Here is a 24143-nt window from a genome sequence, read left to right on the forward strand (position 1 = left end):
TTACAAATTCTACATAATGGCATTCTGTTGGGGTTTTTTTCCAAATAATTAAAGCTTTCTCCTCTTAGGGTGGAAGAAGAATTTGAAAATCATTATGGAAAATACTGTTTAAATACTGTTAAAAAATGCTTACAACATTTTTTAAAATTACTCCAAAACTTCCATCACATTATTAATAACCCATACCTACAGACATATGCATAGTTACATAGCAATCAATTTTAAGTTCTGTAATAAAATTGAATAAAAATACTTTATAAGATTTTCTGTTCTAATGTTGAATTTCTCTCTCACTCTCTCTCTCTCTCTCTTTCCTTCCCTTTCCTTTCCCTTACCCTCCTTACACACACACACATAGAGTGATAGGCCTTCCTCTCAGATACCAAATGTAATTGGTGTATTTAATTAAACAAAGTTCAAAATAAGCAGTTGCAGAGCTGTTCATTGGTCCTCTCATGCATGGGTACAGGGATGTGCTAAAGGCCAGAAATCTCTAGCACAGTATCAATTGATACATCAAGAAAAAGACTGGATTATCTAGAATACCTGCTAATACCACAAAAAAAGAGACATGAAAACATCTATACTGCAGTTTTCATTGGCACAATTTTTACACTATGACATGGTTTTAGCTGCCTGAACCCTGTTTGTTTTCCACTTTTTTGGTTTTGGTGTAACATGATTTATCTTATTTTGTGAGATTGTTTCATAGGAACTCTTTCCTCCCTGCAGTTGTTCCAAACATCCTCCCTCCCTTATTCCCTGCAATTCTTTCAAGGAGTCTTTACAAACTTTTGTTTCAGGAGGATGAAAATGGAAGGAAAAATTGCCATGCAGAGAGTTACCATTCAGCTGACCTGTATTCATAGCAATGTGGTTATAAACTGACCTTTACCAAAACTTAGTTTCAATTATGTTAAGTGTGATTGAAAGTGGCTGCCATGTTCAAAATTATATTTGGACAGGGGGAGAGAGAGTGGCAGTTCAACCACAGAAGCAAAATTTTTTAAGGAAAGCAAGTTTAGGACCATATTTTCTTTTAAGTCTTCATTTGTATCTGCCCAGCAGAAACTGAGTACATTTCATTGGATAGGTTTCTAGAGAGTATTCCTATCTTCTCCATGGCAGCAAGCACTAATCAGCAACTCTTACTATTACTGGCTATTTAGTCTATTGCAGTGCCAGGCACAAAAGCCAGGGGTAGGCAACATTTCTCTTACCGTTATTCTTGTAAAAGGAAAATATGGGTATGCAGCTTGAGATAGAAAAAAGCCTAGAGAGCCTAGACAAGTACATAGGAAAAGGAGAGGAAGTGACTGAAAAGGACATTCAAATTTAGAGAGTTGTAAAGTCTAATAGAAACAAAAAGAAAGTAGAGATTTATAGTGTCAAGCACTAAGAACCTCTAAAATGACAGGTTTTTGTTGCACATAAAATACACTTCCCTCTACACATGCCTTCTGTTCAAAGCCTAACTCACAAATTAGTTGCAGCTTTTGTTAAAACTCCAAATGTCAATATATTAAAGTCATTTTAAACAAAAGAAAGAAAAAGAAAAAAGAAAAAGCAAAAAAGAGAAAGAAAAAGAAAAAAGAAAAAGAAAAAAAGAAAAAGAAAAAGAAAAAGAAAAAGAAAAAGAAAAAGAAAAAGAAAAAGAAAAAGAAAAAGAAAAAGAAAAAGAAAAAGAAAAAGAAAAAGAAAAAGAAAAAGAAAAAGAAAAAGAAATCAAGTGATCAAGGAGAAAAGCATAATTGCCAGCCATCTAAAATTGTTAGTTTGAAATGTTGTGACCAGCCGTAGAAATGCTTCAGCAAACAACAATCCTATGCTGGATTCAATTGTTTGTACCCTGGTAGCACCCCTTCTCTTTCTTCAGTTCCCTGCCTCATTCTTTAAACCTTTTATGCTATGTACACAACACATGCAACCATTACATCAGAAGGATCGACAGGAAAGTAATTTCTGAAGTCTTGAACCTTTCCTATGTAGATATGTTCCATCCGCTGAGTAAACCTTATGCATCTATTTGAGTGGGGTTTTTTAAATAGTGTAAGTACAATTAATTTTCATTTTTGAGAGAGCACAGTGACAATACTTTTGGTTTTAAGGGCGAAAGTATTTGGAGTTACTCTAAAACCAAAAATTCTCTATCTTAATGAAGATGTCCTTATTCCTAGGTGTATACTTGCCTTTTTAAAAAGAAAGTGGACCCATTAGCATTAATATTTGTATCTAAAGATTCACAGACTAGCTTATCTTTACACTTATATCTCATAAAAGGTTGCATACAACTACTGGTTGCATACAGCTACTGGTTGCAGAGGAATTATTCCAAATTTATACATGCATAGATTGAGAAATAAAAATCTGCCCATTTTAATTTGGAATGAATTTCCTAAAAGATTAATCGGGCGAATCGTGAATATTTAAACAATATTATGTTCAAAGTCTGCAGGTCTGACTTTCATGACAACAGATTTTAGGGAATACCACCACCCATGCCAGGTGTACCAAACAATCCCGTTGTCTGTCTTGGCAGTGTAGGCACCTCTGTAGTACACACCATTCAGGTTGGCAGAGTGACACCTGGTGGGAAAGTAAAGGGAAACAGCAATAAGGCCTCCCTGCTGAAAAGTTTCAAGCATTTATTTTTTTCTCTGCAAGTCAAAAAATTTGCCATGGTGATGCCAGCCTAGTTTGACAGCTGCATAAATTTGCATTTTTGGAATCTATGCACATAAACAACAGTGGTTTAATTAGGGAAGAACTGCAAATGGTTTTTGCTTTTTTTTAACCAAACGTGCTGCTTGTTCTTTCCATGTTTTCTGACATTACTAGCTCTTGGATTTTTTCCTGCTAATTTGTTTCAGTGGAAGATTCTTCCAGAGCTGTTCAGCATGGATGACAGGCAGGGCATACAGCATACTCTGGGAAAGAAATACTGTTGTGTTTTTCTGTAGTTCCAGAGTAACCCCCTTGAAGCTTTCCAGTTACACCACATGGTATTTTATATGACAAAACCTGAATACCACCATCAGTTTTCCTCTGCACCTGTGGACTTCTATTTACAAATAGATGAGTTCTGGCAGCTAATTACACACATGTACCAATTCACTGGATCACCGGAGCTGGGATTTTATTTGACTATGCAAAGTTGAGGGGGTTTTGTTGTTTTTTAACAGACCGAGGCAGAAATGCAGTTGTAGTTTATTAAATACAGTGGTTAAAACAAACAAAAAATCCCTAACAAAACCCAAAAGGCTTGAAAAGGAAAGAGCACAACCTTGATAGTTGGCTGGTGTCTGAGAGAAACAAGTTTAGATCTTTATGTGACCACATGGGGAGCAAACTGGCTGTTCCTTTTGCAGCACATGTGATGAATCAGCTTGGTTTATCTGCCAATTCAGTATCTCATTATAAATACTGTTAATATATAGCTGTTGAACTCCCTGATGGATTCCAAAAGCAGACTTCAGAAAATATGCAAACAGAAAACATTCCAAATAAACCTTATGAGTTTTGTTACTGGCAAATCTTAGTCTTTTTGGCTTTGCTTGCACTTCATTAATGAAGTTTTTGAGAACTGAGATAAAAACTATGATAAAAACTTCATAGGAAAATTATCATCTATATATCTTTACTTATTGCTTACAACTTTTAAAGTCAGTTTTGATAATATGTTAATTGAAAGCTTATAAATTGTGGACATCGAAAGTGAGTTTGTTTTTGAAAATGACAAACTTGTATCAGAGCTGACATAATCTTTCTAATCATACAAATTCTGCAATGACCAGGCACTCTGCCTACTTTGAATCAAAACACAGATTTCATTAAAAGAATCATAAGAAGGCACACAGTAATTTTGCCAACAACAATATGAGCCAGTAAAAAGTCTTAATTACTGCTGGGAAGCATGAATAGTGAAAATTACAGTATTCAGTATCCTACTAGATGCTGTCTGAAGTAACTGTACATACTAAATTAACAACTGGAATGTGATTATTGATATGAGATTGCGAAAAAATGTTCATTATTCACGAGTCAATAAATACCTTAAAGTTAGCCTGTGTTCCTCCTATCTTTCCAATAGGCTATTAGAAAGTTAAAAACTACACTGCAATAGTTTCAAAAGTACAGCCAACTTTCAACTGTCCATGGATATTTTATCTGAATAATGTACTAACTGTGTGACAGATGTGGAGAGATGGGAGTTGGTTCCCTGAAGAACCCTTCAAATTCTGTCTGGATTTAGTGGCTCCACTGACCCCACATGAACGTAGTTATGCAGTCTCTGGGATGACTGGTGAGGCAGGAAGCTTGAGTTAGTGCTATCTGGCCCCATGCTGCTGCCTAACAGATCCCTGTTACCATCCATACATGGTATAACTAAAAATGAGAGTGCTGGGAGAGAATAAGCTGATGTCCAACTGGAATTGTTCAGTCTCACTGCTTATGAACCTACTGAGCTTTGCAATGCCCTGAGTGCTGGAAAGCTTATGATCTGCAGGCAGTACCAGAGTGAACCCAGCTCTGGATTTGCATTCAAGATAAAAATCTCTGCTGGAGCTTTGCTTACAAAAGGGGCCATTTTTCTGCAGTAGTCCAGGACAACAAATGCTGAGCTGGAGCAAGACTTTGGCTTTAAACTAGTACTGAGCTACTTCCATGTGGCCTCGCTTGTGTCACATCTCTTGGTTTTCATATTATCTGGGCTTTTCTGTATTTCATTAGTCCTGATAGCATAGAGCGGGCTATAAACAAGTCCTTCATAGCTGGAATCTCTTGTGCAAGCCAGCCGAGAGCACTAATTCCTTCTATATTTGCTAATCTGTGCATGACAAATATGTGTTTCTGAGTGCTTTCCTTTCTCTGCCAGTACCGTTCTTTTGAGTAGGACTTAATGATACTGACATTTTCTAGTATTTTATAATTTTCAGTTTTCTGTTAGGCTTAACATTAAAATGTCAATAACAAAGCAGTGAAATAACACTATTAGTAACTCATTTTTATTATCAAGCTCGACTGTCTCTTTAAGACCATGAGCTACACAACCAAAATAAGAGCTAGCCTAGTAGGAGTCAGCTATCTTTAGAAGTTATGTAGCACCAACTACAAGGTATAAATAACTGTCAAGTTCTGCTGTGCAGCTACTTTTGCAAAATGGTCATTCTTTTGTCTAGATCAATACAATATTTTAAAAAAGGCAAAAATGTGTTCAGTGGTCTAAAAGTGATTAGTAATTCAATCAATGAAATCCATTGCACAATATTAGCTTTATGTGATTTGAGGTCCAGTTGCTCCTTTAAATCTACAAAAGTTTTGATTGCATGGGAAAAGAAGCTCCAACATAGTTGCCTTTCCCTTTTATATCTTAGCTTTCCTGAGAAATGCAAAGAAACTTTGTCTACATGTGAGTTTTTCCAAGTCTCAAACATCCTGCTGACTGGCTATCCATGCAAATACATCAAAATGTATTAAAAGAAGTAGTTAATTGTGAAATGCTGAGTTAATAGATGCATAATTTCAGCTAAGGTGGTCACAGACTAGTTATGAAAACAGAAATTGGCAAATGAGGAGTTAAAAAGAGAAACAAAGGATGACACAACAGAAACAATGGAGTTGATCCAGCCTGGCACCTCTTGCCAAGTGAACTGAGATCACAGTGAGAGAGTAGTAAGCCTCTCTGAGCTGTATTTTAAACCTCTCTATTACACAGCTAGGTTGCAGAGTTTCTCTTCATGGCTATATTTATCTAATTAATTACAGGAAAGAACACAGCTGATCTGTACAGGCTAAGTACAAGTTTTATCCTTTCTTTTTGATTTGGTTTATTGCATGTAAGTAGAAGTTTTAAATTCTTTTATTGAATCCTATTTAAAAAAATCTTTCACTTGGTCCAGAGATGCACACTGACAAAAACTGAGTGGACATGTTACCATCTCCATTTGGAAAGAATAAGAAGAGTGAGATTCTGTGAAGTGAGGTGAAAAAAATGAGTCTTGATAACCTGGCACTAGTTTAGCTTGTCAGATATTTGCAGTGCTGCCACATTTGGTCTAGTACAACACAAGAAAAATGCAAGAGTGAAGTACAGCAGGGATATATCTGCAAACTCTACATGACCTACTTGTGTAAAAACTGGTTATCTCGGAGGGGCAGAATTATCTCCTCCTCACTGCCTGATAACAAAGACAACCTGTGGCAAATGCCATTATCACAGACCAGCCTGAGCTGCCCAGTAGGTGCTGTCCCTTCCAAGGTGAGCTTCAGTCTTACCAGCACTGAGATCTCTGCTAGGAGACAAGGGCACATTGCAAATAAATGAACAATCCCAATCTATCTTCTACCATATGTTATTATTTTATGAATACACAAGGAGCAGAATAGTTGACAGTACCCATATCAAATCAAAGTACCTGTTAAACCACCAGCCAGCCTTTTCCTCTTCAGCACAGTTCCCTTCATAGTTGTCATTATCCCTGTCTCTAGTACTGAACTTCATTCCTCGATGATCAGCCCACCATTTTACTTCAGGATGAAATCCACCAGTAAGGGAATCACCAGCTGTACCAGAATATTCACCACAACTCATCTCATAAGAACGCTAATAAAAACGTGAAAAAAGGAAAAAAAAAAAAAATTCCAATATGTCTTTAGCTCTTAGCATGTCAGAGAGTGAAACCACAAAGATGAACCTAATCTGTTCCATTTGCTGCCATTTTTATATTAAGAAATGTCATGCCACTTAAACACTATGTATTTAATACTGACAGGCTGTAGAGATGCTTAACAGGGATAAAACTTATCATTACCCTTATGTATAAATGATGTAAAAAAACACCATTAGGGCTAGTTTGCAGTGTACATTAGCAAATCAGAACTTCTTGTACCATCATTGTTGATAATATCAACAAAAATAGAAAAAATCCTTTTATCCAGGTCTGCTAAACCAAATTAGTCATATCTCTTACAGAAAGTGTGAAATTAATCTATCAGAGTAAACAAGTTTTATTAGGTATTTCAAAATTATAAGCATATGTAAGAAAGAAGTATGGTATTAGGGTTCTACACAAATCTTTATGGAAATTAGGGAACTGTATGTTTATTGTTTGTCTACAGAATCGACATTTCAATTAAAACCTTTAGTCATTTAATATTTTATTACCTCTTCTCCTGCAACTCTGAAGCTTGCATACTGTGCAAAACGCCGTTCTCCTTCAAAATCAGTTAGATCAATCCTTAAAGTATAATTTCCTTAAAAAAAATTACAAATTATTTTAGTTAAACTAGCCTATCTCACTGCTTTTCAGAACTGGGCATTACAGTAGAAGATGAAGAGAAAATGTTTTTATCATGAATCTCTATCACCTCAGCATATTTTATGGGGTTTATCTTCTTTCTTTATGCATACTAAAGCATATATTGCTATTCTTTGCCTTTATTCACCTGAGTCTTAGAAAATTTTAGAATTATTCCAATACAAATTTTCAAATGTAGGAAAAAAAAATAAAAAAAGATGGCCTTACAGGTTTTACATTTTGGTATGATATTTGAAGTGATATCATAGTGAAAATTGATCAATAAATGTTCACCCATAAAAATAAGATTTTTATACTCTGAAAGTAAAAGTTATACTAGGATCACATCCTGGTGGCACTGATTTCCATATGATTTAGCTGGCTAAGCCAGTGGATAAGTTTTGCGTCTGCAGCATTCTACAACAAAGCAGAAGTTAGTTTACATTGAGTGACTGTTAGAAAGACGGAAATAACTTTCTACTACTGGCCTAATCAACAGGACTGGATTAGAATTCCTTCCATGTAATAGCCCACACAGCTAAAAAGCCCTGACTAAGTGTCTTGGTACAGCATACATCTGTCTCTGGATTGCTAGTGATGCTTATGGAAAACGGATAGAGACAATTCATTTAAGGTAGACTCCTGTCTCCTGTTCCCTGTTTCACAGGGGCTCTCAATATGCCAGGGGGCTAAAGACAGTTTTGAACCTTTTGTTAGAAAACATATTCAAATGTGGTTTTTTTCTGACACTTAGAGAAGTCCATGCAGACTAAGAACTGAGCCCAGGATTTATGGTAACAAAAAGGGAAAATGAAAAAATTATCTGGAAAGAGTAAAGAAACAGAAACAATAAGACTACTGTTGCAATACAAATCTTACCTTGATTAGTCAAATAATGAAGATTTTTGTTTCCAAGCCAAAATTCACCATTTTTCAAAACAAAATTTCCAAAGCCTTCTTCATAGTCAGCCCAGACTCTGAAAAGGGTATAAATTACTAATTTCTCAAAAAAGCAAGTTTGTTCAGATGTTTTATAATACAGTTTTAGATCACAGAATAACTCAAACTAGAGGAACCTCAAAAGGCAAGCTAGTCCAGTGTCAGTCTCAAGCCAGAATCAGCCATGAGATCAGACCAGGTTGTTCAGGGCTGCTCTGTTCAGATCTTGCAATCTTCCAAGAATGGAGACGGCACATTCTTTTTGGGCAACCTGCTGACTTTTCCTGGTGAAAAAGTTTCTTCTTATATCCAGTCTGAACCTCTCTTGTTTCAACTTAGGTACTTTGTTTGTCATCCTCCCACTAGATACCTCTGTGAAGAACATTTTTGCTCAAAGAGCTCTCAGATTGCTTACATTTTTTTATTATTTTTTAGATTTTTATTAATTGCAGAAGAGAATCTAGTCTTTTCCTCATCATTAAGAGTCCTTGCTCCAACAGTTGTTAATGCATTTGACATTGAAGCATCTTCATGTCAAATGCACAAGTTGTCAGAAAAAGATTAGAATGGATGTCTCACAGAAGACAGCCAGAGCCAGAAGTGGTATCTCATCTGGAGGCTGTGCCACAGAATAACCATTCTTTCCTTTTATCTGGGATAACAACTTACTTATGTACTTCTAAAGTTCAGATTTAACTTAGCTCCATCTGGTTTAATGTTTCTTCACTTTGTTTCCAGTTTTAATTATCAAGTCTAGTACCTACCTATCAAAATTCTGGCTGCCATCAGAACGTCTCTGAAACACAGTCCAGCCACCTCCTTCAGACATGTCACAGAACGCAAGGAACTCTCTAGGACTCTGGATTGGTTTTATTTTATAAAATCCATTTTGCTTATGGCCTTCATTGTAGATTTCTGCACAATCTGTTCACACAATGTTAATTGGACACAACATTTTTAGTTCTGTACTTAACTGGCAAAATCAAAAATCAAGTCAATAACAGAAATCAAGTCATGTTATGTAGAAGTCACATATGAACCACACTAATAAAATTAAATGTCTCTGCAAACACACTTCTTTGACTTTTGGGTACTTTTTTGTGCTTGTGTTGCTTTAAAGCTTTGCTGGGCTGTAATTATTTTGATATATCTTTGAAATAATATCTTTCCACCATGAAATATAATTTTTGTTTCTACTTGACTAGCAAAATAATTCCTGTGTTTTAAGTGCTGTCACTTTTAATTTACAGTGGTACCATCCACATTAGAATCCTGTCACAACCATAAAATTACGTGTAAGACACACAGTAACCTTTAAAAACAAACATGTACTTCTATGTCCAGAAAGTCTGCAGAAGGGCCAAAAAAAAAAAGTATGGAATCTCCAGTGTTGAAAATGGAAACAATTGCGAGGCCTGATTCTCCTGTCCCTTCTACCAAATAGATGCAAAAGTATACAGAAGACTATATCCAAAAAGTGCAGTGTATGTGTAAAATGATACCACTTTGACTTGGGACCATTCACAGTCTGCTTTGTATTGCTGTTGATGTACATAATTTACAACAGTAACAAAATTCAGAGCTCATGGAAATATTACAGCAATGTAATTGTATAATCTTGTATTTTTTCCTCTAGAAATTAAGAAATGAAAAGAGTTCTTTCTTTATATGTAATCTACCATCAAGCAGTCATACAGAAAAGTCATACATATAATTTTCAGCATTTCTGTTTTTCCTGGCTAAGGTAGAGCTGGTTAACTTTAAGGAATTCTCTGAGCTGGCTGAACTTCCAGGCCTGGTTGGAACTTTATGGACTATTATATTTCTTTTCAGTCAAAGTGTCAGTGAAGATTAGACATAGAAAGTAAATACTTTATACTGAAAACAAATAGCTATGCCAGAATTTGGATAAACTCTAATAGAAAACATGATTTAAATAACAGCTAAGTTGTCTTTATAGAGAAAGTGTGATTGGCTGAGAGAAAATAGCTTTTCTTGTCCATTAATTTATTAGCAGGTTAGCAAAACAAAAGCATATCTTAATTTTTAGCAGGTGTATATAGTATGGAATTTCGCCCTCACTAACTCAAATTATCCAGCTCTGTTGATATTAAAATGCTACAGCAGTTTGGGAAAATAATGCAGTATGAACAGGGAAAGGCATTTTCCAAGCTGTAAAGAAAGTGAAAAAATAATGGGGGGAAAAAAAATCAGAAAAGGGAACAAGTTAGATCTGTTTTTTAGAATAACATTGTAAAAGAATAAATTGAGGCATATGCAAAGAAAGGACAAATACCTTTCAGAGAAATGTGGCTTTAATAATCTCTTCCAGTAACAAATGAGTCAGCCCTGATACTAAAGTGATCCAGGATGCTGAGTACATAAATACACAGATAAAATTTAAGATTTACAACTGCTTTTAATTTTATTTTAATAGTCTTTTATTGTATTTGATGCCTTGGGATCAAATGTTATATATATTGTTATTTCTTCCAGCAGCCTAAGCACTACAAGCATATTCAAACCAGGCTATTAAAAATAGTAATAGTTAAGACTTTCCAGCACAGCTAGAAACAAGCACCATCAAGAAGTCAGACTCCTAAATTGTATTTTCAATCCAACTATTGTTTTGGATGGTGTTTTATTATATCAAGAGTTTGGGCCTCACTGCAAGCCTTCCACTGCAGAAGGAGTGAATCACCACCAGAATGCTGGTGAAATTAGAAAAACAACTATAAACCAGTATTTTAAAAGCTGTGATGTCATACGCTGAATGCAACTCAGTGAAAATGGCATTAAAGTGAGATGCAGATGTCATTATGCCAGGCTAATGTGTGTAAATATGGATGTCTCAGGGACTTTACAGATTGGAACAAAGTCAGTTGCTTGTAACCCAGGCAACCATTTGAATGTATGAATGTGAACTAACCCTGTTAGTTCTTTTTGAAATTGTTAGAACTTCTGACATTAGCCAAAGAATAGTGTTTAGAAATCTGTAACTCCTGATTAACATTTTGTAAATGTCTATTGACTTTTCTCCATTTTGCTGTTATTTGCTGTATTGCTGATATTTAGGCTTCATTTGTTGTCCACTGATTGTTTTTTAATTATGCACTATCAATGAATCAGTAAACTTCTTAAATCCTGATTCGATTTCTACCATCAGACATTAACATTTTTTTTCCCTGCACAGCAGGTCCAGGTAAAAGCTGAGCACTGTGTTTTAAACAAACATTCTGCAATGAGTTTTTAAAACAATAACTCAATAGGGCCAATTGTGCTAAAGCTTCTGGGTACCATGACAATGAATGGAAATGAAAAGAATAGCATTTCTAACCTGAATACTGTCTTTTTCCTCCCAAGTCAATTACACTGTTTTCATCTTCTTTGTCACTGTACTGAATCTCTTTCTTCTCTAAGAGCTGTATGATTTTTAACTGCTGCTGTTTCACACGATGTTCCAGAAGCCTCACCTGGCCCTGAAGTCGAATCTGCTCTTGAAAACATTTCTGTAAATCCTAAAGAGGAAAGCATATCTTATTGTAAAATCAACATTTTTTTTTGGTGATATTTAACATGTGACACAAAGAGCCAACCAACCAAACCATAAATAATATCAAACTTGAATAAAACATTTTGGTCACAATTTCCCATAGACGCTCTGTTGACTTCCATCTCTCTTGCTATATTGTTTAAAATTATTTCATATGTTACTGCATGTAATATATAAAACATACATATTATGAACACTTTGCAAAGAGACTTTCTCTTTAGTGCTACCATCTCTAACTGCAAACATGCAGCAAGGACTTTGGGGGAAAAACTCTATAGTACAGGACCTATCATAAGGAGGCCCTATCTCTGTTATCTTCCATGCACAGAGATTTTCTGTCCAGTGAAGCCTGCTACTAACATTGTGAAGGTTCTAAAGAGTTTTAAAGAAATGCAATCCACATGGATATGTTTTCAACTTCATAGTGCATTTTTGAATGCTTTTAAATTACATATTTCTTATATAAGAATCCTACATTGCCAAGATAAATATTGTTAAGTTTTAAGCTCTTTTTTGGCATGCTAAAATAGTCCCTAAGAAGCCGTGAATACACATGAAAAATAAAAGTTAAAACAAAAGTTAAAGTCAATGTTGTGCTGTGACTTGTGTACTTAATTGTGCCTTCCAGAGTGGGTGAGAAATGTGGCAATTCTGATACAGTGTTACCCAGCATTCACTTGACCCTCAAGAGATGGAATAGCTGTGCCAAATTCTGACATGCTGAATGCATGCTGAAAAATAAATAATTGGTTTTAGACTAAAGACTGTGGTAAAATAACCAAAGTGAACCGAATTTGATCTGGAGAACTTAAATTAAAACAGTCTGTATGGTTTAAAGTACGTATTAAATAAATTTGATTTCAGTGTAAGGGAGAAAAGCCTTTGGAAACATGATGCATGTTTTATATCAGTAACACTGAAATTTTATATGAGTAGAGTTCGGTAGCTTGTAAAAGAGTGCAATTAGCACTGTAAAGGCAAAATCAAAAGGTAACTTTCTCGAAATCTGACATGTAAGAACAAATTTGCAGTAGTTCTAAACTGGCGCTACCTTATTCATAGGGAACATTATTTACAAGTAGACCTGCAATATTTGCCATCCATATGGAAGACTTGATATCTCAGAACGTTGCCCTGTCACCAAACTGTAGAAATGTCTGCAATAGTATACTGCTGTGCATAGTGAGGTGCACCTCAGTGGTATCTGCATACTTTCGTTTGCATCGAGCCCGGGCTTCACCCATTGTCCATGAACACTTCCAACGAATTGCTCCATTTGTCTGCAATATTTAGTTACACTGACAATTTTGATCATAAGACTGTGCAGAACAATCCTTCTGCCTTAAGTGTTGCTGAAAAGTATCAGAGACTTGCTTTAATTCATACTTAACTGCAATATAAAATGCACGGTGAAATAAAAGAATGGGAAATTATATATACCCATATGTGGCATAACTCGGCGGCTGGTCAGCGACGTGTTGGAGAGGGAAAGGCTCGGCAGCCTGCGTTCGGGCTGCCCTCGTCGGGGGCTCGGCCCGCTCTGCCTTGCGCCGGCCGAGGAGCTGCCGGGGCACCGTGGCGATGCTTGGCCACAAGGGGACGCTGTAAGGCCAGAGGCACATTGCCCGAACGCCTCCTTCAGAGGTACGCAGCCGCCAATGACCCAGTATTATCCCGAAAGCCCTATCTTATTCAAGAACCCTCGCTTGAAAGTCTTTTCTCGGTTGTTGATAGCTGTACGAGATGCCTAGCATATCATCCTTTTCTTCTAGCACCAAACAAGAGAAGAAAATAGTTAAAATATATGGACATACTGAGACAAAGTTGCTACAGTGGCTTACGTTATTTGACTGTATGCAGTGGTTAATGTGGGACGTGTTGCATATTACAAAGAAAAGATGCACTATTTATTGTGCAGCCTTTCCGGGGTGGTTATCTCAACTGTATCTGCAGCTTCATACAAACCCTTCACAAAAGCTGAATTTTCTATTCAGTGGGAACTAATTCAATGGGAGATTCAGAAGAGGCTTCCTTGACAGGTGTCTGCAAATTGTCAGTCTAGTCCTGTGTGAATAAAGAAAATTTCATAGGACTGCAGAGCTTTAGAGACAAAGAGATTCACAGGTGGATTGAAAAGAGTGAATAAATTTTAAAAGTATTGAAAAAATATTTCCATCCTCACCCTGATGAGCTAATGCTAACTATAAAAGAAAAGCTGTCCAAAAAATCCCATGTTCCCAGTCAGAACAAATATTTATTCTGATCATACTAAGTCAAGAGAGATAAAGAAGTCACCATGGCACAGTTGCCAGTTTTACTGAGAAGGTCAGCCTGTATCAGTCTTAACTCAGTCCTCACAATCTTGGAGAACATGGCAAAATGCAATAGGAGGGACCTGGAAATGGTGGCCCCCATTCCCAGGCCTTTGCAATTTCATAGACAAGACTTCAGGTGGGTAACCTCTCTGACACGTGGCAAGATCTGAGCCACAAAGGACTACCTTCCATTCTGGAAAGAGCAAGGGACAGTGCATTCGAGGAGAGGCAGCTACAGGCAGCCACATGTGTTTCTTTCAGGTGAAATAAATGCCTCTGTCAGTTCTCCTTTCGTACTGCTAAAAGCCATTCTCCTGCTGTGATAAAATTATATAGTACAAGTATAGAACTTCTGAAAAAAATATTATCTTACCTTAGAAAAACTTGGTATCTAAATTCAGTATGACACTACTTCATATACCACAATAAAAGGTCTTTTCTTTTGAACCAAATTAAACACAACTCTGCAGCAGGATGTGCCTCAAAATATTACTCTTAAACTTGCACTTAAAATCCATCTTTTGTTACTTTGCTTTAAAAATATGAAAGAATGAATAGAAATTTATTTTAAAAATCAGTAAAAAATTTAAAACTAACTATGAGCTAATTCTCATCTGCTTTACAGAGAATATACTCACGATGGGGTGAACAGTGATATATCTATACTACACATAGCAATTTCCTGATTTAAAAGGTTTTAAGCTCATAACACTTAGGAAGTGACAGTAAATTAGAAGTGACAATCAAGACATGACTAGCCATACTGAATAATTAAAGCATAAGTTAAAAAAAAAAAAAAAAAAAAAAAGGCTCGAGCAGAAATAAAGTTTAAAAGTAACCTACATATGAAAAGTACTGGTATCTGATACTTTCTCTTCTCTCCCTGACTTCAGCCATTGATGTCTCTCTCTGTCAACTCCAGAAAAATCCCATTAGACTTTGCTGCTGAACAGCAAAACCACAGTTCTCATATTTGGAATTCCATGGGACAATCACAAGGTAACTGTAACTTCAATTGTATCAATGTGGCTTTTAGATCTTCAGTTTACCAGACTATTCTTTCAATGTGCTGCTACACTTTTTTTCCACAGGATAATCCTTTAAAAACCATTAGAGTTAAACCAATGCACAGCTGGAGTAGTAAAGAAGCAAAAGGTAAATTAGGGTTCTAAGTCAGGAGCTACAACATATTTGTTAGATATGGACCAAAGTTAAACCATTACAATGTTGAAATACTCAACAGAATGTGGATTTTATTGTGACTGTCTTCAGTGGACAGTGGTGCCCACCAACTGAAACCAGACTGAACACAATTCTGTTCTGTCTGTTTTTGATGCAACTATTTGCACTACACATTGAAAAGCAATTATCTAACAACTGCTGACAGCTCTGCTCTTGGGCACACAGTCCCACATTTAACCACCTGCTGCAATTAATGTGCATTCATTTTCATTATTGTGTGAGTTGTTTAGGAGCCAGTGACCTTCCATTAAAATTAATGCTACAAATTAGACTCAGAATACTTCATGAAAACTATAAAAATACAAAGTTTTTACCTGTGATGCTCTTTTCTATACTTTTTATAATATAAATTAACTCCAAAATATCTCTATATTGAGATTAGTATTTTAATGAGATTAAAAGGAGAAACTTTGAGATGAAGTTCTGAATATTCACAGTTTTTACTCAGAAGGTCAGCTAAAGTCCACAATATTCTAAATGGAAAAAAAAAGAAAATATATATATATAAATGCATTTAACTGTGATGCCTGTTTTTCTCGTAGGCCTCTGCAGAAATTAGTAATACTTTTCTCCACTAAGCAGAAGTGATTAGTCAGGTGCTTCCCATTCTGCCTCTATAAAGCTACTTACCTGAACAAAAGTTTTCCATAAAGTAATGTAAGCCCCAAACAGTAGTTGTAAACTCAGCAACCACTTCCACCTAGGCAATTATGAATCAAGAATTCAATCCCTTTAGGTCTCTGATATTTAGGAGCTGAATATAAAACTAGTAAGGGCAGCCATGACACGCAGTGCAGGATTGGTGAGGCTAGAGGTATTGTAAACTCTGGAGTAACTGTGATTTTATTAGGGTTCTTGTTGGAGAAGCAGAATATATAGGAGAGGTTTGGGGAAGCTTCAAGTGAAGGAGCTTTGATCATCGTTTCTGAGTGTGAACTATAATGTAGTAACACGGAAACAAGGGAGAATATGAAGCTATGGATCTCGTTTGAGAAAAAGTTGCATGGCAAGTGGATAAGGTGGGAAAGGATGGAAACAATCTGCACACCAGGTGTCAGTGACCAGAAATACCATTGCTGCAGCCACTGCTTTAGGATTTCCTGCGCTTTGCCTTTCTCTAAGTATGCTGCTCAAAACGACAGTGTTTTCAGTGTTATTCTGAGTTAGCACCACCCCTGAATGGTAGTATAACCATCTTGTGTGCCTTCTGTACAATGTGCCTCCATGCACCATATGGTATCTGTTTTAGGAAACAAATTGTCTTCTCTTTCATATCAGATCCAGTCACAAGCTGACTGGGTTTCTTTCTTTGGTGCCATTGCCTAGTGATTTATCTTCCACTGTAAATTACTGCATTTGTTTCCTCTTTCTTTATTGGACACTTGTCCCCATTCTTTAATGTTTCCTCATTCTTTCATTTTTTAATAAATTCTAATCTTTTCCATCAAAGGTTCTGCCATTGTGTGTAGAGATTGTGAGCACTATGGAGGGAATGGGCATTGTGAGCACTACGGAGGATAAGGTGTGCAGTACTTAGAAGAAACTCTATATAAAAATTTCATTATTAGAACTTACAGAGCTGCCAATGGCATCCATCAAGCTAGCTGCAAGGACAAAATCAATCATTATCAAAATCTTCATTTTGGAAGCTGTGAAGCAGAGGAACAAAGGAAACACTAGTTAACTTAAACATAACTAAAATTTTCACTTGACATCTTAACTCTTACTCAAAAGAGTCTATTTAACCTATAATTCTTTTCTTGCAAATTGTAAATATAATGTACATGCAGGATTCATTACAAATGTCTAAACAGTCTGATAAAATACAACTCCAGAAACCAGTGGAATAAGAACTTATCCTTTTAGGCCACTTCATATTAGAGCTCTCCATGTATTTTAGGACAGCTATTCAAGATTCAAACTCACACATTTTATTTTCAAGACAAAAGCGAAAACATATTAAACAAGCTGAAAACCAGGAAAATATTCCTTGTTGGTCCTTTAAATTTGTGAGAAACCTCTCTGTCATAGACAAGTAATTAAAATCTGAATTGGGATAGCTGTCCTTGCTCTAAAGATTTGTGCAAATTTTGTGCACCAGGAGAGGGTCAAGATAATTTTACTGTCACAAAGTAATTTGGGGTAAAAATCCAAAATAGTTATCAGCTTTTATATTAATGCTAACAAGGACGACATCTTTAAACTGATAACTATGGATACTTTGTACTGTATGACCCATAGCATTTTAAACCCCATTTTTTCATATGAAAATTATTTTATAGGCCAAACCAATCACCACTTGTAACAGTGTGTCTTGCCTTGCAAATGTTAGCTGATAGAACTTCAAAATTTTTTTTTTAAGACACACCTGTGCTTTTCACAGAGAAGAAACCAAGGCCTCCAATCAGTAAAATATTGACATAGATTACACATAAACTATTCTGAATTAATTACTTAAACTTCTGCAAACTATCACCTGAGGAATCTTTTGTTTCCTTTTGTAACTACAAAATATTCTAACACCTAATTAAACATGGATATGTGTCTACTCTGCTTTTCCTACCATAGAGTTATTAAGGAAAAGATCTCTAGGATCATCAAGTTGAACCATTAACTTAATACTGACAGGTCCACCACTAAAGCATGTCCCTAAACACCACATACACATTTTTTGAATGCTTCCAGGGATGGTGACACGTTAAAGCATTTGCGGTTAGACAAAATATAAGACTTATAATTGGGATTAATGATTCAATACCAGCATGTGTTTACTGAAACACCAACTTTACGAAAATTTCCACTCATGTCTCTACAGGAATTCATATAAAACATGAGTGGAACTTTGGCAGACTCTGCTTTCTACAGTACAAAGATAAGCAAGATGCTTATGAGAAGTATGTTGTTAGGTTAGTACAAAATTGGACAAGTCCAACTGTATTTTCATCAGTTTCTGAAAACTTCATACAAGACCAGAAATTACAGCCTAGACAAATCTCAGATTTCATCTCTTACCTATAAAATACTTATGATGCTTTTTAAAATTACAGTTATTTAAGTAAGTAACATTGATTTGGTGTTAGGTTTTTTTTACCTCTGAGGTTTGCTGTTTTGAAAGCATCATATCTGAAAGCATGGAGCTTTGAGGCCTAAGTGTATCTGTATAAAGCTCATCCCATCTCTTGCACAGGATTGACGCAGACACAAGGCGTTGAGGGTCCTCTGTACCCACTGACCCATGTTACAGAGCTCAGAAGTCTTTTTAAGCATTTTGGATATACATCTATCATTCAGCTGCAAAGCACTATGCTAAGCTGTTGTCTATCTCTGAAGAGTCCAAAGGAATCCATTAAAAATGTTTATTAAGTAAAAGTGTGAAGTTAAAAACTTAAGCTATTTACAATGCCATAAACTTTCTGAATTTAAAACTGTAAGTTGTTCTTCATGCCAACCAAATAAATGTTTTACTATTTGAATTACAAACCTTACTAGAATTCAGAACAAGTTCTGATTTTGTTTGAAGAGATAAATCCTATGAACTACAGGCTTAAAAAATGGGTGTGGTGGTATGTGAGGAATCTGCAAGAACTGCCTGGCAATGAATTGGTTATTTAAAAGTCAGAGGTTTCTGTCATGATAAAACATGGTAAAACAAGATAAAAACACTTTTGCCTGACAACATTGGTAATTACAGATATTACAGTAATTTCTGTTTTGAAAGCAGCTGTTGCCATCTGTTGGGATGACACTGTCTGTGACAGTAGTGACCAAAAAGTACATTAGCTATCTGGACAGCCTGCAAATGATCTCTCTCTGCTAACTGCTGTCCTGACTCCTTGCATACTTTAAACACATTTTCTAAGAGAGAAGGGACTCTGTTTTCCTCACTGGAAGATTCATATTTCGTATACTCTACTTCATCCCTGTTATTTTAATTATGAAACCACAGAATCCTCTCGCACATTAGTCTCATTATTCAAACTGTTCTATCATGATTTCACTGTGAATGTCTGTATATCACAATCAATCTTTAAAAAACCCCAATCTTAAATTGATTGCACAACCTCACAACTACACTATTTTTTTTTAAAAAGGACTATCAATTAAATCTTGCATACTGTTCAGAGAAATTTATGTTAGCAAAAAAACAAACAATAGAAGACTATGAGGCACAATCAAGGCAGGTAAGTGCCTCACAGCATGTATGAGCTGCTACAAGCAAGCTGCACAAAAAGAATGAATAGTTGAGGAGTGCAGAGTGTGTGCAGTTGGTTTAGTTTATCATCTTTAGATGGTCACCTTTCTATTTAAGGATGCCTCTTTCTATAGAATGTTCCTTCTGTGGGAAACTTCATAAGGGCTGCACTTGAGAGACAACTTAGCATGTCAGCTTTAGTGCTGAACTAAAACATGCTCAAAAGACATAGAGTAAAATATAATAATAATATAATAATGTCATAAATTTCTAAATTTGATGATTTAAATAAATCGATGAAGATATTTGAATCCCGGAGCTTCATTTTTAGGAAAGCAAGTAAACAAGTAAACAAGATGGAGTACTCATCCTTTAGCCATTTGCAATATAAGCTCACTATGGATGTAAGAGGCTTATAAAGAGGGAGAATCTGAGAGCTCCATTTGGCAGATCTACCAGTCAGAAACAGGGAAGACTGAAACAGAGGGGACACAGGTAAAAAAATCATAGAGGGACCTCTAGTAGGGTAGCGGGAACCAAAATATTTGTGCTGCTGTCCTCCAAAAAAAAAGGGAGAAGGTCAAAAAGACTAGGAAGAGACCTAAACTCAAGCTCTGAAAGGAAATGGGTGACTTAAAGGCATTTCTCTGCTTCTGCCACTGCCCAGCAGGTAGACCCAAATGAGGCAGAGGACAATCAGCAGTGCTGGTCCTGGACCTTGCACCTTTAAGCCAGTCTCTCCACAGTCATAAACTCCTGCAGTTTGTCTATCTCACAGTTGCAGTGACATGAGATTCACTGAATGGTCAACCTTCCAGTGACAAGAAAAGTAGTAAATAAGCTCAAGCCCCTTCCATGTTCAAAGCACTTTTACACACTACCTAAATCATCAGGTTCAGATGTGGAATTAATGGCAGTAACTTTTTATTTAGTTACGCACATTTCTAAAAAAAGTTTCAGTAGAGGTTGTATTAATAAGAGTTCTCTGAAGGTGCACATCCATGGTCTACAGGAACATGGAAACCTAAATTTCTGTTCAAGGGAAGCTTAACATCTTGCTCTAGGAAGACTCCTTTGAAAGCCATTTTCTTAATTTCTAGTCCTTTACATATTTATCCTTGTTATATAGCTCTTTTCTGACAATACACAATTGAATAAAATCCTTCACTCAAAAAACCTGTAAAAAAATTACAAATTTTAATCTGTCTCAGAGGAACCCAGAGAATTAATGTGTTGAGACACTTCCAAGAACTTTTCTATAACACCTGAGTTGATTTAACAAAAACCAAAACACCACTACCACCACCAAAAAAATCCCCAAACCAAACCAAACCAAACCAACAAACAAACAAACAAAAACCCACCAAACATACAAACACCCCCCACGCCCCCCAACAAACAAACAAATAAAAGATGCACCACAAATCTGTACAGGGGCTATCCGTTTCCAGGAAAATCTTAGTATCAGACAGTAGACTAGTGGATTAATTATCACGCTTCATGCTAGAGTGAGAAACACTTGGTGTTGTATTTTCAAGTTGAAACACAAGCCCTTAATATCAGCTGGGAAAAAAAACCACAACTTCTGTTTTAAAGAGATGAAGTTTAAGTGCAATTCTTATGAAACCTTGAAACGTTATCCCAGGGGTTACTCATTTACTATTCCAAGATTACACCTGGAAAATGCATTGTATAGTTGGGTAGAATTTTTTTTCCAAAGTTATGGAATCAAAATTCTAGAAAGACATCTTTTTTCTTCTCTGTGCCTAGGCTTTCTTTAAAGGATACACACACAGTCACTCCTATATTCAAATTTCCCCTGAATCTGATGGTTTTTTCCCAGTCTTTAAATAACAAATTACTAAATAAATTTGATGACCTTAAAGAAGCTCTGTGCTATGAAAAGTTTGAACCATTAGAATGTTCTTATGTTTTTTTGAATTTAAGAGACAGCAAACTAGATGGAATACCGATGCCTGTTTCTGTTGGCACAGTATCAGTAAGACTTTGCACTGCTAATAAATACAATAATAGTAAGAATCTGCCAAAAGGATAGAAAATTACTGAAAAGTTTTTTGTTTGCTTTCTTAAAATTCATATTATTAAACTCATGAATAGATTCTGTTTTGTTTAAATTTGGTGGTGTTACAAAAATTGCCATTTTTCTCATCTAAAAAATAATTCATCATTTGATTTACTTTTAGGTTCTAAAAGCAGCCTTGTTCATTTTAGCCTGTAGTAATACAAATTTAGAAACTGCAGATTCAAATACTGGGTTTATCAACTACCTAGAAATACAGGAGAATAGCTAGATCCTGGTAAAACATTTATACATCATTATCAACAACCAGTTATATGGCCTTCAAAACCAAACTGCTTTTAAATCATAACTATAGAAATTAGCCAAATGTCCTCCTTCTTCCCTCATAGGTACCTTAAATGTTTACCTTTAACTTCTGGACAGAACTCAAAGTTGTTAAATCTTCTTAAGCTGATGCAAATAATTCCAGGGCCCTTCCCAAGCTGTGACTGTTTTTGCTATTAAATTCTACAGAGTTGAGGCTTACATCTGCTGTGAGTCACCAGGCTGGAATGCTGCTGAGAAGCTGCAGTTATCAAGACTAAATTGCAACATAAGAAGGAGATGACGGTAATTCTGTGCCTAACACAACACTTCTGAAACAAAAATAAACCAAAAAAATAACAAAGGATCATCTATTCCCTTTCACTGATGTGATACAGGAAATTGCTTTCTCTATCATACTCAGCTTTATACTCCAGTCCTTTCCATAGTCACAGCCTAAATCTCTTAGGCTTCAGAGATGCATAGAGAGCATAACAGACTCAACGGATTTGAGAAAAAAGCCAGTAATCACTCAGACTAGACGTTACATTTCAGAAGTGTAACGAGAAAAGAAATATTCTAAATAAAGCCTAACCCAAAGTAACAAACATAGTACAGATAAAGGCTGAAGGGAAGAAGAAAAAAGTACCAAAAAAATCTTGTCTGATGTGATTTTTAGTCAAGGCACTCAGAAGCACAGCATCTCGGTGATTTCATCAGACAAAATATTTTCTAGACAAGCTTTTTAGAGCCAAATGAATATAACAAAGAATGTTTTAAAATACAATCTGCTTTGAGTGTTTGCCCTTCTATGCTGACTCTTCCCAAAGAGTTCAATAAGTAAGTATGCTTAAAGGAATGTGCTGGAAGAAGTCTTAAGGAAATACTGAACAATAGCAATAAAATGAGCTTTACATTCCACAATATAAATACAGAATCATAGAAAGCCCTGGGTTGGAAGGGACCTTAAAGGTTACCTAGTTCCAAACCCCCTGCTGTGGGCAGGGACACCCTCCACCAGACCAGGTTGCTCAAAGCCACATCCAGCCTGGCCTCAAACATTCCCAGGGATGGGGCATCGATAATTTTTCTGTTCCACCAGCCTCACAGAAAAGAATTTCTTTTAAATATCTGATCTAAACCTACTCTCTCCCAGTTTAAAGTCCTTCCCCCTTGTCCTGTCACTACATGCTCTTGTAAGTGGTCTCTCTCCTTTTTTTTCAGAATCACAGAATGTTCTGAGTTGGAAGGGACCCACAAGGATCATCGAGTCCAGCTCTTAAGTGAATGGCCCATACAGGCATCAACCTGCAACCATGGCATTATTAGCACCCACACTCAGACAAACTGAGATAATCTCAGGGTCTTTTATTGCTCTTCATTTACCTCCTATTGAAGATTAGTACCTGTTGCCAACTTCCTCAGAATAATTTCTCGTGTACTATTTTGAATCTGGTTACCTGGCAGTAATTCTCTTTACACATTACATCTACTAATTAAATTCATGTTCTGAGTTTCAAATCTTTAGTAATTACAGTAAATTACTCCTGAGGAACCTACAGTAAGAATAATTCAAAAATTCAAAATCATTCAGCAAATAATTTTTATTGAGAATTTTACTATGAGTAATGACTATTTCAAGGAGGGACATATCTATTCATAGTATGATTCCTAAAAAATAGTTTCTCAGTGGGTAGGCTCTGAACTTAGAAAGTGGAAAAAAGGCACGGCATTTTAAAGTTGGATTTATTAACAATAAATAAACTAAAGAAGGAAAGTAAAGTAAACTATTTATTAAGGGTTATAAGTAGATTGCTCATCACTTGAGGGCTTTAAACAAAGACTAGATGGCTAAAAACCATGATTATGGTATAGTTAAACAAGAATATAGTGTCAAGTCAGTACACAGTGTCAAGTCAGAGACTTGTAATATTCAAGAAGTCTATATACTACCCATAATCAGAATGGTTTTGTAAAAATTACCATGCTAAATACAAGACTTTCAAAGAATATACAAATGCAAGTCATGTAAGCACAAAATTAAGAGATAAATGTCTTTTTAAAGCTGTTGAATACATCCAACACTGAAAACTTGCAAATATTTGTGAGAGACTGGAGGAGATGGCTGCCTCGAAATATTTCAGACTAATGTGTGGGGAAAGGGGCAGACCAAGTCTTTCCCTGGCAAGGCAACACTCTGCTCCACACACCCCATCCCTGGGGCTGTATCCAAGCCCCCACAAGGGCTGCCAGTCCCTGG

The 24143-nt window shown here is 36.0% G+C and overlaps 1 protein-coding gene across 1 annotated transcript; it reads right to left on the reverse strand.

Moving 5' to 3' along the window:
• Positions 1-1874: 1874 nt before the first annotated feature.
• FGL1 (fibrinogen like 1) lies at positions 1875-22149 on the reverse strand. The gene is made up of 8 exons (XM_040065468.2): positions 21987-22149; positions 16923-16996; positions 11575-11755; positions 9002-9161; positions 8178-8275; positions 7166-7254; positions 6417-6604; positions 1875-2586 (listed from the first exon to the last, which is right to left on the reverse strand). The coding sequence occupies exons 2-8, from the start codon at positions 16986-16988 to the stop codon at positions 2427-2429; spliced, it is 942 nt and encodes a 313-aa protein (XP_039921402.1). The 5' UTR covers positions 16989-16996; positions 21987-22149; the 3' UTR covers positions 1875-2426.
• Between the last annotated feature and the right edge of the window lie 1994 nt (positions 22150-24143).

Source organism: Hirundo rustica, chromosome 5, assembly GCF_015227805.2.
Source record: "Hirundo rustica isolate bHirRus1 chromosome 5, bHirRus1.pri.v3, whole genome shotgun sequence".
Classification (NCBI taxonomy): Eukaryota; Metazoa; Chordata; class Aves; order Passeriformes; family Hirundinidae; genus Hirundo; species Hirundo rustica.

Coding starts and splice junctions, on each gene's coding strand:
- FGL1 (XM_040065468.2), bottom strand. CDS start 16,988: ATGAAGATTTTGATAATGATTGATTTTGTCCTTGCAGCTAGCTTGATG. Junction 7,255..8,177: donor TCATTATTTGACTAATCAAG/GTAAGATTTGTA, acceptor ATTTTTTTTAAG/GAAATTATACTTTAAGGATT. Junction 6,605..7,165: donor TCAGAGTTGCAGGAGAAGAG/GTAATAAAATAT, acceptor CGTTTTTATTAG/CGTTCTTATGAGATGAGTTG.